Source organism: Oncorhynchus tshawytscha, linkage group LG09 (assembly GCF_018296145.1).
Source record: "Oncorhynchus tshawytscha isolate Ot180627B linkage group LG09, Otsh_v2.0, whole genome shotgun sequence".
Classification (NCBI taxonomy): domain Eukaryota; kingdom Metazoa; phylum Chordata; class Actinopteri; order Salmoniformes; family Salmonidae; genus Oncorhynchus; species Oncorhynchus tshawytscha.
The window spans coordinates 25,451,096-25,468,977 of NC_056437.1; the positions used below are offsets into that span (position 1 = coordinate 25,451,096).

Below are 17,882 nucleotides of genomic sequence, written 5' to 3' on the forward strand. Positions count from 1 at the left end.
GCTCTTGTGTATTAGTGTGTGTGCGCGTGTATCTGCAAATGTGAGGGGGTGCGTGTGCATACTTCCTCTGTTTCTTCTCCAGGTCGTGGTTGCGGCTCTGCTGGCCCTCCAGGTGCAGCTTGGTGTCCTGCAGCTCAGCCGTCAGTCTGCTACACTTCTTCTTCAGCTGCTGCACAGAGCGCTGCACTTCATCGTTGTCAGCCTGCAGGTCAGTCAGCTACACACACACACACACACACACACACACACACACAATAAGTACGAATGTTATGATGCATATGAACATAACTCCGGTGAATACGTGCACCAGAGTAATACATGATAAGGCCAGAATGAGTGTAACACCCAGGCCATACCTTCCTCTCCAGAGGTCTTTTACTCTGCTGCTCAGTCTCTAGCATGTCATCAAACTCCTGCTGAAGTCTCTTCTTGGTGAACTCAGTCTCCCGGATGCCTCGTTCGTACTTCAGACGCCACTCTCCTCCTGTGGGACAGACCATTGACAGTACATAGGGTCGGGGAGTGACCGAGACAGACCATGTGACATTTGGAGTGACCGATCCTCTGATGCTGGACCGGCTGACTGAACGAGGCTTAATGCAGCGGAGGATCATTCGGATATAGAAAGAGCTGCTGTGTGTCTCACATACACATGTTGCCAATGACAGACAAACGTTTCATCATGACTTGACAATATAAGTGGAAAAAGCTTCAAGGGAACAAGAATATCCCTCAAGATATCGTCTCTAGGTAAGATGACATTCAAAGTTCAACAACTACCAGTAGATACATTTCAAAACTGACCGGACACCATTAAAACAGACTTTAGAATCTGTAAGGGTTTAGTGGAGACGCAGAACCTAATATGGCATAGAGCATTCTACCTGGGCCCACAGCAGTGGCTGTCAGAGCTTATCTATACTAGAGCAGTGGAGACTAGAAGAGTGTCCAGGTTCATGCATCAGATGTTTGAGAGGCTGTAACAGACATTTGCATATTTAAAGAATAATGACAGCTTCCAGGAGCCACCGGCTCTGATCCACAAGATTATTTTCTCATTTATCTGAAACCTTCAAACTCTGGCTTTATTCTTGAGGATGTGGGGGCTGGGTACTCGAGCGCCTTGATTTAGGGGCAGAGAGACTCAAGGACAATACACTCACAGCATGACGCCTCGATAACTGCAGAAGGAGATCAGAGACAACGAGAGAGAGAGGACTAAGGCCTGACAGTGGGTATTTTAATCCCACACCCGTAAATCCATAGAAGACGGGCCAATTCATGGACAACATGTCATTATGCAACTTTTGACCCAATTATCCTACTGTATGTAGTCTCGGATATTGTACTAGTGATGAGTCACACAACAGCCTTCATATTACCAGCTTGGAACTATTAAATACCATGGGCCACTTTCTAAGCTGTGTCTGTTTGCCTCTGAAAAAACAACAATGATCATAATGCAATTTACAACCTAACCTTTACTATGTAATATGTTGGTATCCTCTTTTACAAGTAGTCAAATGCATTACCTTTCCCCAACCATAATTACAACCGAATATTTGCCATGCATACAGTGGGTTTTGTGTGGATAGTCTATAGGCATCAGACCTCACCTGAATCATCATCATCATCATCGTCCACGTCCTCATTGAGCTCTGCTGTTCTGATGAGACGAGCCTCCATCACCTCCATCTCCATACACTCCATCTGCTTCTTCATTAAGTCAAACGTAGCCTAAGGTAGACAGAATATTCAATATTCCCGCTACGAAATATTATTTCCATGCTCCATCTTACATGTCCTATTATTTAGGCTCACTGACAACCAAAATGGACTAATGTAAGTACAACTACTCAAGAGTGAGTGAGTGCATGTGTCCGTCTATACCTGCAGGTCCTTCATGTCTTTCTCCAGGTTCAGTCTCTCAGACGTCTCGGTCTCCAGCAGCTGGGAAGCCGACTCTCCGGCGTTCCTCTCGTCTGCAAGCTCTGCTGACAACTCTGAGATCTGGAGGAACACACAGCAGTCACTGTGTATGCCCCGGCCTATCTTCAGTCACAGAAGCCCTCGACAAACTCACCATCAAAAGGCTTCCTACGATGCCTGAGAGTGATATCCTCAGACTACTGTTCTTATCACAGACGGAGTCAAACAATGAACAACAGTGGACTGTTTGAGCTAATAACCTGACACAGCTTCTGGTGAATAAAGCCAGTATGACTGAGCTACTGTCTACCACTTCTGCGGCAAACACTCTTTTCCAGAATGCAGGGCATAGAAGAAAGGCCCCAGGAGACTCACCCTGCTCTCCAGTTGATCACTGTTCAATCTCACTTCATTTCTCTCTTTCTCCATCTTCTCCAGCTTTCCCTTCAGATGCTGGATCTCCTCCTGGAAGAGAACATACAGCAAAAGGAAAATTATGAGAATGGGAAAGAGACTGTAGAAACAGCTGAGGTAGCCATGTTGGAATCCTATGCAACACGAGAGATATTCACCACTCCCAGCTGACATGCGGCATACGGAGTCGACTCATGGTTGTGGGTAAGCAAACACCCATTTCAAACCCTTACTTTAGACATGAGAAGCAGATTTGCAGTGGATGTGAGGTTGGGTGGCTAAACAGTCTAACATGTCCAGAACAGACAGAGACAGGGATACTCACGCATTTTCCTCTGATCTGTTCCTCTGTGAGCTGCACCTCAATGAGGGGCCGTACAGTGGTAAACAGCTTCCACCAGGGCCAGCCCTTCACTCCTTTATTCTTCTTGATGTTCTTCTGGATGCAGCGGATGGCCAGGTCATGGGTCTGCCCAGCACACAGAGAGAAAGAGTGGGTGGGACTGTACTGTACTGTATGGGCTGAGAGTGGAAGCATAGTGCAGTGCAGAGCTATCTCTACTAGGCCTACAGAGTACAGAAATAGTTGTGTGTTGAGTGGATCTCTGGTGCTAACTAGAGAAATAATATCTCATCAGATTAGTATTATCAGTCTAAACTCCACTGTGATTTACTCTAGTTCTCGCTAAACCCCACATGTACTTTTACCAGTCAAAAGTTTGGACACACCTACTCATTCAAGGGTTTTTCTTTATTTTTTATTATTTTCTACATTGTATAATAATAGTGAAGACCTCAAAACTATGAAATAACACATATGGAATCATGTAGTAGCCCCCCACCCCCCCCAGAAAAGTGTTAAACAACTCAAATATATTTCATAGGAGATTCTTCAAAGTAGCCACCCTTTGGCTTGATGACAGCTTTGACACTCTTGGCATTCTCTCAAACAGCTTCACCTAGAATACTTTTCCAACAGTCTTGGAGTTCCCACATATGCTGAGCACTTGTTGGCTGCTTTTCCTTCACTCTGCGGTCCAACTCATCCCAAACCATCTCAATTGGGTTGAGGTCGGGTGATTGTGGAGGTCAAGTCATCTGATGCAGCACTCCGTCACTCTCCTTCTTGGTCAAATAGCCCTTACACAGCCTGGTGGTGTGTGGTGGGTCATTGTCCTGTTGAAAAACAAATGTTAGTCCCACTAGCCCAAACCAGATGGGATGGCGTATCGCTGCAGGATGCTGTGGAATCCATGCTGAATTCAAGTTTGCCTTGAATTCTAAATAAAAAAATCAGACAGTGTCACCAGCAAAGCACCCCCACACCAAAACACCTCCTCCATGCTTCACGGCGGGAATCACACATGCAGAGATCATCCGTTCACCTGCTCTGCGTCTCACAAAGAAACGGTGGCAACCAAAAATCTCAAATTTGGAGATCAGACCAAAGGACAGATTTCCACCGGTCTTATGTCCATTGCTCATGTTTCTTGACCCAAGCAAGTCTCTTCTTATTATTGGTGTTCTTTAGTAGTGGCTCCTTTGCAGCATTCAACCATGATGGCCTGATTGACGCAGTCTCCTCTGAACAGTTTATGTTGATGTGTGTTACTTGAACTGAAGCATTTATTTGGGCTGCAATCTGAGGTACAGTTAACTCTAATAAACTTATCCTTTGCAGCAGAGGTAACTCTGGGTCTTCCTTTCCTGTGGCGGTCCTCATGAGAGCCAGTTTCATCATAGTGCTTGGTGGTTTTTGCGACTGCACTTGTAGACACTCAAAGTTCTTGAAACTTTGATGGACTTATTTCTTTTTGTACATTTGAGCTGTTCTTGCAATAATATGGACTTGGTCTTTAACCAAATAGGGCTATCTTCTGTATACCACCCATACCTTGTCACAGCACAACTGAGCTCAAACACATTAAGAAGGAAAGAAACTCCGCAAATTAACAAGGCACACCTGTTAATTGAAATGCATTCCAGGTGACTACCTCATGAAGCTGGTTGAGAGAATGCCAAGAATGTGCAAAGCTGTCATCAAGGCAAAGGGTGGCTACTTTGAAGAATCACAAAGAAAATATATTTTGTTTAACAATTTTTTGGTTACTACATTACTCCAAATGTTTTATTTCACAGTTTCTGATGTCTTCACTATTGTTGAACAATAGTTTTGCAGCATCGACTAACCAACCAGGCCTCGTCAGTCAGCCTTCTCTGGAGGGTTGCTACAACAGAGCATGTCCCAAGGCTGGAAGCTATTTTGATTAATTAAATCAATACATCTTGGCAGCCGATAACAAGTTTTTACACAATTTCCGTGTGGCTTCTGCCGGAGCATCTCTAGTAGTGGCAGATTATGGCAAAACCCAATTAGAGAAACACAATATTCTCAGCATTCCCAACCGAAGGCAGCTTCTATGGCCAATTAGGATTTGTCATACCATGAAAGCCGAAACACAATGCTACATTCAGCAAATCTGAGACAGACACTCAACAGGACTCATTTGTGATGTTTAGACCATAATGAATAAAGCAAACAGAAGATTAGGCCACTTGCAAGACGAGAATAAACAAAAGGTTATTCATATTGACAGGGCCTGTCTGTCTCTACTGTACGTCAGAGCTGGAGAGAGGATGTGAATCCTGGACCAAGATTCAGACAATCATCTAGGGCTAGATGTTATTTGCAGGGTAATAACTTTGGTTTGTTGTGTCTTTCTCCTTGCCCAAGGTGTGGGTATGCCTGTGCGTGAGTGTGTGTGTGTGGTGTGCATGCATGCATGCATGCATGCGTGCGCTGTGCGTGTGAAGACTGAGCACTACTTTACTGTGTAGGAGAAGCACCTGCCCACGCCACCTGCTTCCACTCAGCACTGTGCTCCCGGACTAAAAACAAGAGATTAATTAAGAAGCCCATCGGCTGCTCTGTTCAATTCCCCCCGGCTCCCAAAGGTATACGTCAGGAAAGAAAACACAGGGGAGCACGGGGCTGTGTGTGTTTCAAAAGATAACATCCTGTTTTCCATATGCCCCCTCCACTACGAGGGAGAGGGGAGAAAGAGAGAGGCAAACACCTTCAAAGAGAAATTGTTGCTTCTCAAACGGATGATATGTACTGTATTTGGAATGAAGTCACGCTGGGATGACTTCAAAAAGCTCTGAAAGCCATGATTAATCTATCAACAGTTACAGGACATTCTATGGCATCAACCACCATGTGTCTAAGTATATTTGCCAGCCTGACATTTCTGAACTACAACCATATGGATTCAGACGTTTGTGACCTAAGAAGTTGTGCTCATCTCCGCTGCTATAGAACACATTCCTAACATCCTCAGTGTATTTCATCTAACCATGGCACATATGTTAAGAACGGATACGTCATACAGTGAAAGTGGAATCATGGAAGCCTAATCAAATTTCATGAACGGGGAAGACTGAGTGAGAGCCCTAGTGGGTTTTACTATACAATCATTATTATAAGACAGGCCTCTGGATAGAGACACACTTAGATCATCTTCCTGCTGGAGAGGGAGGGTGAGAGAACTCGACACAGTAATATAGCACTTCACCGCATTCCTCCAATTACACTGGTCTAGGGCTGGTGCATTTGGAATAACTACTTTTTTACCTACTGCATATATTTGCCATTCAGGTGATTTTAGGGCAGACAGAGAAATGCACATGGTCTGGTCTATCATCATTATCACACTGACTAGAGGTTTCAAAATGAAAACCTTATTGTTTTATAGGTAATCTAGATCTATGACTTTATTATGTAACAGACAAACTGTACATTATCTAAAAAAAGTAACAGAACGTTCAAATCGGGTCAAAAACCTGATTTTCCAGTGAACAGCAGGGTTGGCTCAATTTGAATTGAAAGCAGTCAAGTTAGGAAGTGATTTGAATTTAAAATACTGGAAATGTAAAAAACGTTTTACATAAATAGCTTCTACTTTTCAGTTTGAGAAGTTATTGACAATAAATGCCCTTTTATTTTTGATTATTGAATGGTCATTTAACTTAGTTAACTTCCTGAATTGACAGCCTTCAATTCGCATTGAGCCCAAACCTGGTGAACAATGAACCACTAAACCAATAATTACTCAAACAAATAACTCTTTAGACTTCCATTTGTCCACTGGAATAGAAATAACTGTTGATATACTGAAATGAAACAACCACTCTTAGCCAGATGAAATCAGAGAACCGGAGCCATCATCCATAATTGAGTACTATATCTCACCACACAAAAACCTGAACTTTAGTTCAGAGACAAAGATTTTACAAGAAAAAAAATCAATTGAATCTTATCTTTCTATTGAGAAAACAGAGAAGGCATTCAGAAAAAAAGTAGTCTAGCAGTGTTAATGGATTTAGTAATGCTACAGTTAGCCATCACACAGTTCCGCAGTGCAGATTTCCTGCACTTTCCAACCGATTAAATAGCGCTCCTCCCCCTCAGCATGCCTCAACCGCTGAACTTCATAAGAGAAAAGCATTGGGTTTTTCCCAGGTTCCTATTTCCACCACATTCCCATTACTCAAACGCTGCTTATGTTGTAGACATTTTTTTATCACAACTCTTAAATAGATGCAGTGATAACAAAAATAGCTAAAGCAATAAACTAAATTCCCCTAGACCTACTATGGAAGATATTGCCATGCATGTCCGTTTCTCAGAAAGCTTAAAGCCATATTAGATTAGTTAGAGAGTGTAATAATCACATGTTCAGGGTTGCAAATTTAATTACAGGGTACAGTGACATTTTTTAGCTCCGACCTCCAACAACACAGGACAAAGTGAAATATAACAAAAATAGGCAACCATATCTCCCAATTTTTTTTCTGTCTCAAAATGATTTATTTATGTAAATCATGGAAAATAAATCCTGGATATCAAACTATAAAAATAGATATTGGACGGTCAGTCATAGCCTTGACATACAAAGTACAGCTCTGTCTCCTTCCCTGTTTATACTGTTAAATCCTGACTTTCTTCTCTGACAGGTACACTCCAAGAAGCAGCAGCTAACTGGATGACCGTGAAGCCGTGGTGAAGTCATGCCTACCTCCCTCTTCTTGAAGGCCTGTCTGGCCAGGTATCCACTGCAGGCTGCTTGGAACAGGATGATGTTGTGTCTGGTCTGCTCATCCCTCTGCTCCTCCAGTTTTGCCAAGGTCCCTGCTCTGAAGAACAACTGGGGACGAAAGTACACACTTTTTAGTTCATCAAACAGAAGGGAAATAGTCATGTTTGTTCAATTTCGCAGCGGATTCCAACAATTTTGGCACAAATTGACCTCAAGAAAGTATCTGCCTTTTTAGCACCTACTGTACAAATAGATGACATTAACTGGAAAGGTGATAATCCATCCCTTGTAGTCTAAAGAAAAGGAGAAGGCAATCTATTGGATGATGAAGTCGTTATCTCTGACAGTGTTAGCATTGTGTCCCTATTGGCTAGGTCAGAGGTGAAACAGATTTAAAGGAACATCACATGCTCCTGTCATTCACATACACAGAAAGACATAATCATGCCAGTGCTGTGTGAAGCAGTGTGAAGGCTGGTGGCAGTCATTCAGCTCCTTAAGGCGAAGGATAGATATTGATGGGATAGGCGTCTCTATCCAAGGCCTCCATAGCCAGGCTACAGCATTAATGACCCAACCTCCCTGACATACATGAAAGAACCAGGAGTTGGAACTGACCCAAACAAATAATAAAGTAAAGTGACCAGATTTTAGAAATGAAAATTAGGGGACATTTGTTTTTAGCTGTGGACATGGAACTACACTGCTTAAAAAAATTAAGGGACCACTAAAATAACACATCCTAGATCTGAATGAAAGAAATATTCTTATTAAATACTTTTTTCTTTCCATAGTTGAATGTGCTGACAACAAAATCACACAAAAATTATCAATGCAAATCAAATTTATCAACCCATGGAGGTCTGGATTTGGAGTCACACTCAAAATGAAAGTGGAAAACCACACTACAGGCTGATCAAACTTTGATGTAATGTCCTTAAAACAAGTCAAAATAAGGCTCAGTAGTTTGTGTGGCCTCCACATGCCTGTATGACCTCCCTACAACGCCTGGGCATGCTCCTGATGAGGTGTCGGATGGTCTCCTGAGGGATCTCCTCCCAGACCTGGACTAAAGCATCCGCCAACTCCTGGACAGTCTGTGGTGCAACGTGGCATTGGTGGATGGAGCGAGACATTATGTCCCAGATGTGCTCAATTGGATTCAGGTCTGGGGAACGGGCGGGCCAGTCCATAGCATCAATGCCTTCCTCTTGCAGGAACTGCTGACACACTCCAGCCACATGAGGTCGAGTATTGTCTTGCATTAGGAGGAACCCAGGGCCAACCGCATCAGCATATGGTCTCACAAGGGGTCTGAGGATCTCATCTCGGTACCTAATGCCAGTCAGGCTACCTCTGGCAAGCACATGAAGGGCTGTGCGGCACCCCCAAAGAAATGCCACCCCACACCATGACTGACCCACTGCCAAACTGGTAATGCTGGAGGATGTTGCAGGCAGCAGAACGTTCTCCACAGCGTCTCCAGACTGTCACATGTGCTCAGTGTGAACCTGCTTTCATCTGAAGAGCACAGGGCGCCAGTGGCGAATTTGCCAATCTTGGTGTTCTCTGGCAAATGCCAAACGTCCTGCACGGTGTTGGGCTGTAAGCATAACCCCCACCTGTGGACGTCAGGCCCTCATACCACCCTCATGGAGTCTGTTCCTGACTGTTTGAGGAGACACATGCACATTTGTGGCCTGCTGGAGGTCATTTTGCAGGGCTCTGGCAGTGCTCCTCCTGCTCCTCCTTGCACAAAGGCAGAGGTAGCAGTCCTGCTGCTGGGTTGTTGCCCTCCTCCACGTCTCCTGATGTACTGGCCTGACTCCTGGTAGCGCCTCCATGCTCTGGACACTACGCTGACAGACACAGCAAACCTTCTTGCCACAGCTCGCATTGATGTTCCATCCTGGATGAGCTGCACTACCTGAGCCACTTGTGTGGGTTGTAGACTCCGTCTCATGCTACCACTAGAGTGAAAGCACCGCCAGCATTCAAAAGTGACCAAAACATCAGCCAGGAAGCATAGGAACTGAGAAGTGGTCTGGTCACCACCTGCAGAACCACTCCTTTATTGGGGGTGTCTTGCTAATTGCCTATAATTTCCACCTGTTGTCTATTCCATTTGCACAACGGCATGTGAAATTAATTGTCAATCAGTGTTGCTTCCTAAGTGGACAGTTTGATTTCACAGAAGTGTGATTGACTTGGAGTTACATTGTGTTGTTTAAGTGTTCCCTTTATTTTTTTGAGCAGTGTATATTTAACAATCAATTTCCGCTTTAGATATAGTATCTAGCCCGATATGGAGAAGAGGGGAACATACTGTACAATGTCATGAAATTGGCTTTAAAATCAAACTGATGTTTCTCTTTTGCCCTCTTAGAAACGTTCTGCACAGAGGGTGCTGGAAAGAATGAAGTGTCAGCCGTACTTTGTCCATCCTGTAACCGCCGTCTGGGTTATATTATGATCCAAATGGATACATCAAATATGACTCCATCTCGTTAGCCATGTGACTTCCTGTTGTGACAGTGTTTACCACAGTAAGAGTTGCGTGGGCCAGTGTCATGAGAAGGTGCTGCTGTTATTTGGCATTCTGCTGGGACCACTGCGGTTGCTAGGACGCCGTTGGAATGCTTTGTGAAGCACCATTTTGGTGTTAATCTACTCCGAAGCCCAGATAAACTTCAAACCCCGAAGGCAACTGCAGCGGTCTACAAAACAATTACCGTCTCTCCAATGTTGTAATATGGCCCATTAAAATTACCAGCATCTGGGAGCATAGGAGCCATTGTTTCTCCCACTGTTGTTTCTCCTGATTTTCTTGTTGGCTTTGGGCCACTTCCGAGCTGATGGGATTAAACAAGTCCATCAACTGCCAGAAACTACTCCATAATGAAATGAATACAAAGGAGACATGATTGTGCGTCTCCCAGTGAGGCTGGAAGGCAGGCATGGCTCTCACATCCATCCTCCACAGTAAAGAGACTTCCAGGGCAGCCAACACTTTCCAGACAGTTCACCCAGTGACAAACACATTCCTCAAGGAGAAACACCTGGAAGGAGGAATCTATAGCTACAAATTAAGGGAATCTACTGTATGCAACAACAGTTTGAGTTTCTATAACACCTAGCACACAATATAATAATATGAACAGAGGTTGTTTTACAAGTGACTCATTCAAGGTGTGAGGTTTTACTGTGGTAGTAGTGGTACTCACCCTGCTCAGTCCCATGTGATAGCTGTTCTTCTCCAGGTCCAGGGACTCTAGCAGCTCCTCCACAGCCTGGAAAAACACAGATCAGTCCCTGCCCTACTACCCCCGGATTATCCCTCTTCAGCAGTCCCGCAGAGTTGACGGCTAACACAGAGGAGCCCAACAACCACTTCTCTTATCAGACAGATTGACAGAATCCTGAACTATATTCCTTTCACATTCTCCCCTCACACCTCTGCCCCCAATCCGCACCCTCTCCTTTCTAGAGAGTAGAGGCTGTGCAGGGAGGCCAGCAAATGAAAACTGACCAAACAGCTTGTTCTTCAGAATCTACCTGCTCCCGGCTCATTCCTCCGGGCCCCGTGGTAGTCTTGGCCCCATAGCAGTCTTCTAGATTGCACTGTGAGAGGGGCTGCAGCCCAGAGCACTGGGGGTCTTTTGTCTGATGCCATTTCCAAAGAAACCCCGTTCCGAGAAGCTGACGCAGGGGAAATCTGCTTCTGTTTTTACCCACTTCGCTCTTGCTCTCCCATATGTTCCGTTCCCCACAGTTTCACTTCAGCCGGGCTCCTCTTGCAGGGGGCCGATACACAATTGACTCTCATTGATAGATACCCTCAGAGAAAAACACTCATTAGCAATCCTCCCTTCACAGGTTGGATTACACTGAAGCACTTTAAAAGGCCTAGTACAGTCAATGGACCAGTGATGTTCCTGTGTTTTATATACATTTACACACTAGGAGTGTAATACTACTGTGAAAATGAAAATGCCCTTTTAGTGTAAGAGCGGTTTGAACAAACCGCCTGAAATTGACCTGCCTGGTGACATCACCAATTAGTTAATAAACCAATAAGAAAAAGGGTTCCAAACCTCTGCCAATAACAGCTAGTTTTCCCCTCTCCAATCAGATCAATCCCAGATAGTCCTAGCAAAATTCTTTGAGAAATTGCTCTTTGCTAAGAAGACATTTTTGTAAATGTTTTACCATTTTAATTGTTACCCAAAAATGATTTGATATTGAGATAAAAATAGCTACCTTGGACCTTTAACCATCAGACCCTCTCGCCAGTCACATCTCACATAAACAAATGCATTTTCCGACAAGATTGAACTGCCAAAGGGGGCAATCTACTGCAGAGATAGTATGACAGAACTCTGCAGGCTATCCAGGTCCGTGCCCAAACAATTCGAGCTTCTACTTTTAAAAATCCACCTTTCCAGAAACAAGTCTCTCACCATTGCCGCTTGTTATAGACCCCTTTCAGCCCCCAGCTGTGCCCTGGACACCATATGTGAATTGCTTACCCACCCATCTATTTTCAGAGTTCATATTGTTAGGTGACCTACACTGGGACATGCTTAACACCCCGGCCATCCTACAATCTAAGATAGATGCCCTCAATCTCACCCAAATTATCAAGGAACCTACCAGGTACAATCCGAAAACCATGGGCACAGTCTTAGTTATCATCCTGACCAATTTGCCCTCTAAATACACCTCTGCTGTCTTCAACCAGGATCTCAGCAATCACTGCCTCATTGCGTGCTTGCGTAATGGGTCCGCGGTCAAACGACCACCCCTCATCACTGTCAAGCGCTCCCTAAAACACTTCAGCGGGCAGGCCTTTCTAATCTACCTGGCCCGGGTATCCTGAAAGGATATTTACCTCATCCCATCAGTAGAGGATGCCTGGTTGCTTTTTTAAAAGTGTTTTCCTCACCATCTTAAAAAAGCATGCCCCAATCAAAAAATGGAGAACTAAGAACAGATATAGCCCTTGATTCACTCCAGATTTGACTGTGCTTGACCAGCACAAAAACATCCTGTGGCGTTCTGCGATAAGCAACTTTTCAGGGAAGTCAAGAACCAATAGACTCAGTCAGTTAGGAAATCTAAGGCTAGCTTTTTCAAACAGAAATTTGCATCCTGTAGCACTAATTCCAAAAGGTTTTGGGACACTAAAGTCCATGGAGAAAAAGAGCACCACCACCCAGCTGCCCACTGCACTGAGGCTAGGAAACACTGTCACCACCGATAAACACACAATATTTCAATAAGCATTTTTCTATGGCTGGCCATGCTTTCCACCTGGCTACCCCTACCAACATCAGCACCCCCCCCTCCCCCTCACCCAAATCCAGACAGCTGATGTTCTGAAAGAGCTGCAAAATCTGGATCCCTACAAATCAGCTGGGCTATAAAATCTGGACCCTCTCTTTCTAAATTAATCAGCCGAAATTGTTGAAACCTCCATTACTAGCCTGTTCAACCCCTATCGTATTGTCTGAGATCCCCAAAGTTTGGAAAGCTGCTGCGGTCATCCCCCTCTTCAAAAGGGGGAGACACTCTAAACCCAAACTGTTATAGACCTATATCCATCCTTCCCGGCCTTTCTAAAAATCTTCAAAAGCCAAGTTAACAAACAGATCACCGACCATTTTGAATCCCACAGTACCTTCTCAAATCAAATCAAATTTATTTATATAGCCCTTCGTACATCAGCTGATCTCAAAGTGCTGTACAGAAACCCAGCCTAAAACCCCAAACAGCAAGCAATGCAGGTGTAGAAGCACGGTGGCTAGGAAAAACTCCCTAGAAAGGCCAAAACCTAGGAAGAAACCTAGAGAGGAACCAGGCTATGTGGGGTGGCCAGTCCTCTTCTGGCTGTGCCGGGTGGAGATTATAACAGAACATGGCCAAGATGTTCAAATGTTCATAAATGGCCAGCATGGTCGAATAATAATAAGGCAGAACAGTTGAAACTGGAGCAGCAGCACGGTCAGGTGAAGTTGAAACTGGAGCAGCAGCATGGCCAGGTGGACTGGGGACAGCAAGGAGTCATCATGTCAGGTAGTCCTGGGGCATGGTCCTAGGGCTCAGGTCAGTTGAAACTGGAACAGCAGCATGGCCAGGTGGACTGGGGACAGCAAGGAACTATGGAACTAGGAACTATTCTCCACTATGCTATCTGGTTTCCGAGCTGATCATGGGTGCACCTCAGCCACGCTCAAGGGTCCGAAACGATATCATAACCGCCATCAATAAAAGACAGTACTGTGCAGCAGTCTTCATCAACCTGGCCAAAGCTTTCGACTCTGTTAATCACCACATTCTTATCGGCAGACTCAGTAGCCTTGGCTTCTCAAATGACTGCCTCACCTGGTTCACCAACTACTTCTCAGACAGAGTTCAGTGTGTCAAATCGGAGGGCCTGTTGTCCAGACCTCTGGCAGTCTCGATGGGGGTGCCATAGTGTTCAATTTTCGGGCAGACTCTTTTCTCTGTATATATCAATGATGTAGCTCTTGCTGCTGGTGATTCTCTGATCCACCTCCACGCAGATGACACCATTCTGTTTTCATCTGGCCCTTCTTTGGACACTGTACTAACAAACCTCCAAACGAGCTTCAATGCCATACAACACACTCCTTCCATGGCCTCCACCTGCTTTTAAAATGCTAGTAAAACTCAGTGCATGCTCTTCAACCGATTGCTGCCCGCAACCTCCCGCCCGACTAGCATCACTACTTTGGACGGTTCTGACTTAGAATAATGTGGACAACTACAAATAACTAGGTGACTGGTTAGACTGTAAACTCTCCTTCCAGACTCACATTAAGCATCTCCAATCCAAAATTAAATCTAGAATCAGCTTCCTATTTCGCAACAAAGCCTCCTTCACTCATGCTGACGAATATACCCTCGTACAACTGACTATCCTACCGATCCTTGACTTTGGCGATGTCATTTACAAAATAGCCTCCAACACTCAGTAAACTGGATGTAGTCTGTCACCAAAGCCCCATATACTACACACCACTGCGACCTGTACGCTCTTGTTGGCTGGCCCTCACTACATATTTGTCGCCAAACCCACTAGATCCAGGTCATCTGTAAGTCTTTGCTAGGTGAAGCCCCGCCTTATCTCAGCTCACTGGTTACCATAGCAACACCTACCTGCCGTACGCGCTCCAGCAGGTATATTTCACTGGTCATCCCCAAAGCAAACACTTCCTTTGGCTGCCTTTCCTTCCAGTTCTCTGTTGCCAATGACTGGAACAAATGGCAAAAATCACTGAAGCTGGAGACTTATGTCTCCCTCTCTCTTTAAGCATCAGCTGTCAGAGTAGCTTACTCTGATCACTGAACCTGTACACAGCCCATCTGTAAATACCACACCCAAAGTACCTCATCCCCATATTGTTACTCTTGCTCGTTTGCACCCCAGTATCTCTACTTGCACATCATAATCTGCACATCTATCACTCCAGTGTTAATGTTAAATTGTAATTATTTCACCTCTATGGCCTATTTATTGCCTTACATCCCTACTCTTCTACATTTGCACACACTGTACATAGATTTTTCTATTGTGTTATTGACTGTGCGTTTGTTTGTGTGTAACTCTGTATTGTTGTTTTTGTCACACTGCTTTGCTTTATCTTGGCCAGGTCGCAGTTGTAAATGAGAACTTGTCTTCAACTGGCCGACATGGTTAAATAAAGGTGAAATAAAATCAAATGTAAAAAGTGAGGAGCTCCCTTCCCAAACATATCATTAGGGCATAACCACCCGCCAGACAGCCTCCAGGATAGAAAATATATTTCACCAAGTTGATAAGTGCAATACCAAGTTTGGGGTATTTTGTTCAGCCCTTAACTCCAGTGCAATTAGAAGACCTTTGCTTCCAGTCTCTGCTCGTCATTGATTAAACTTGGTAGGGAGTGGGATGCCAAAGTGGGGCAAAGCTGCCTGCCATCCAGGACCTCTACACCAGGCGGTGTCAGAGGAAAGCCCTGAAAATTGTCAAAGACCTCAGCCACACCAGTCATAGACTGTTCTCTCTACTACCGCATGGCAAGCGGTACCGGAGTGCCAAGTCTAGGACAAAAATAAAAAAATTAAAACTGTTTTTTACCCCCAAGCCATAAGACTCCTGAACAGGTAACCAAAAGGTTACCCAGACTATTTGCATTGTGTGCCCCCCAAACCCCTCTTTTACGCTGCTGCTACTCTCGGTTTATCTTATATGCATAATCCCTAACTATACATTCATGTACATACTACCGCAATTGGCTCGACCAACCAGTGCTCCCGCACATTGGCTAACCGGGCTGTCTGCATTGTGTCCCGCCACCCGCCAACCCCTCTTTTACGCTACTGCTACTCTCTGTTCATCATATATGCATAGTCACTTTAACCATATCTACATGTACATACTACCTCAATAAGCCTGACTAACCAGTGTCTGTATATAACCTTGCTACTCTTATTTTCAAATGTCTTTTTACTGTGGTTTTATTTCTTTACTTACCTACACACACTTTTTTCCCTCCGAACTATTGGTTAGAGCCTGTAAGTAAGCATTTCACTGTTGTATTCGGCGCATGACAAATAAACTTTGATTGGATGCAGCTGGGGATAAGATGATAAGGTCTTCACAATGGCCCTGATTAATAGAGGTTTATTCCTCTGTCAGTGGGCTACTGACAGCCAAGGAGGAGATGGTCTATTCAGCTCAAATCAAATGTTACTCGTCACATGCGCCGAACACAACAGGTGTAGGTAGACCTTACAGTGAAATGCTTACTTACAAGCACTTAACCAACAGTGCAGTTTTTAGAAAAATACCTACAAAATTATAAATAAAGTACCAAATAATTAAAGAGCAGCAGTAAAATAACAATAGCGAGGCTATATACAGGGGGTAAAGGTACAGAGTCAATGTGCGGGGGCACCGGTTAGTCGAGGTAATATATACATGTGGGTAGAGTTATTAAAGTGAGTTATGCCTAGATAATAACAGCTCATTAATATAACAATGCAGACCTCAGTTGTTGGCCTGAATCATATTATTTTCTCCAAAACACACACAGAAAAATATTCACCTTCTTCTCATCCTTCACTATGTAGTTGCGGCCAAGTTTCTTGGTCAGGTGTGGTGCCAGCACGTCGAAGCGGCGGCAGAATTCAGAGAAGACCATGTGATCAGGGTATCCTGTACAGACAAGGACATCGGGGGTAAGGTTATAAAGCTAAAAAAAAAATTGTACATGAATATTTATTTTAAACACTGCTGTTTGTGAAGATCATTCGGTTTGAGAGACCCTTCCAGACCTTCCTAGTCTAATATCCACAGCCTCAGCCACAACCTTGTCTGTAGATTCTGAGAGCGTCCAGCAGCTTGGAGCCACGGAGCTGAGACCGGAGCAGGACCACATCCAGCTGCATCAGGCCAGTCTCCCCACTGTCCCCCTGGGTCTCCAACTCCCCTCTGCCTGCCCGCAGGGCATCAGCATTGGGCAGCAAGCAGTGGATAAAGTGAACCCTGGACCTCCGCACAGTGTCCAGCAGAGCATCCTACAGGAGATAGGAGAGTTAGCTGGGACTGAAATGGTAACAGTGAGTGCAATGAGAGAGGGCAAGGCCTCAACATGCATCGAGAGAATAGCCAGCCTAAACAGAGACCAAACTTTTAAAACATAAGCACAGGCTCTATACACTGGCTCTCACTAATGGATATAATAGCACATTTCATGCATTAAGCAATCTTATGAAATAATCCACCTGGGTTTTAATAAATGGTATAGTTAAGGAAAGTACTCTCAGGAGCAGGAAATCTAATGCCTAGGCTCTACACGAGGGCGGCTCCTAGTGCCTACCCTTTCAAGCTGGAATAATATGGTAAAAACACAGGAAGATGGATGATCCCCAAGCGCTATGCGGACACCTCTCCCCAGGGTAGGGGATATATTAGGCAGTGCTAATTAAATGACTCCTATTACTGAATCAGCCAATGTGTTGGATTTAAATGAGAGGCCCTGTGGCCCAACACAACTTAGCTAGATATGCCCAGACTGTTACAGGAACAGAAGTGTAAATATGATTTTTTTTGGGAAGCCCTCTCGCTTTCCTGCTCTCCAACAGACCTGCCCTCTGCAGACAGCTTGCAGCCTCTCACCACTTGTAGTTTGATCTGGATGCAGAGGGACTTCTTCTTGACGGCCGCCACTCCAGTGGTGAAAGTCTTCCTCATGCTGGTGGCGCGCCGCAAGGCCAGCTGGGAAACACCCTCCAGGCCCGCGATGGAGCCTGACAGGGTGGTGGCCCCGCCTCCTCGGCTCATAAACAGACCACTAATGTTCTTCCTGGAAAGGAGAGAGATAATCAGATCAGGTCAGACGTGTGTTGCAAGCATTGCCAATCAAGCTAAAA

The 17,882-nt window shown here is 44.7% G+C and overlaps 1 protein-coding gene across 2 annotated transcripts in view; it reads right to left on the reverse strand.

Moving 5' to 3' along the window:
* The window catches only part of LOC112257626 (unconventional myosin-XVIIIa), a 102,908-nt gene that overhangs the window by 32,524 nt on the left and 52,502 nt on the right, over positions 1-17,882 (reverse strand). For both annotated transcript variants that reach the window (XM_024431341.2, XM_024431340.2), the window contains 11 exons: positions 17,629-17,815; positions 16,820-17,027; positions 16,556-16,665; positions 10,667-10,732; positions 7,422-7,550; positions 2,669-2,812; positions 2,305-2,394; positions 1,891-2,010; positions 1,617-1,737; positions 357-484; positions 63-217 (listed from right to left, as the gene is read on the reverse strand). In XM_024431341.2, coding sequence (XP_024287109.1) covers positions 63-217; positions 357-484; positions 1,617-1,737; positions 1,891-2,010; positions 2,305-2,394; positions 2,669-2,812; positions 7,422-7,550; positions 10,667-10,732; positions 16,556-16,665; positions 16,820-17,027; positions 17,629-17,815 — 1,458 coding nt within the window. The remainder of the gene's footprint in view (positions 1-62; positions 218-356; positions 485-1,616; positions 1,738-1,890; positions 2,011-2,304; positions 2,395-2,668; positions 2,813-7,421; positions 7,551-10,666; positions 10,733-16,555; positions 16,666-16,819; positions 17,028-17,628; positions 17,816-17,882) is intronic.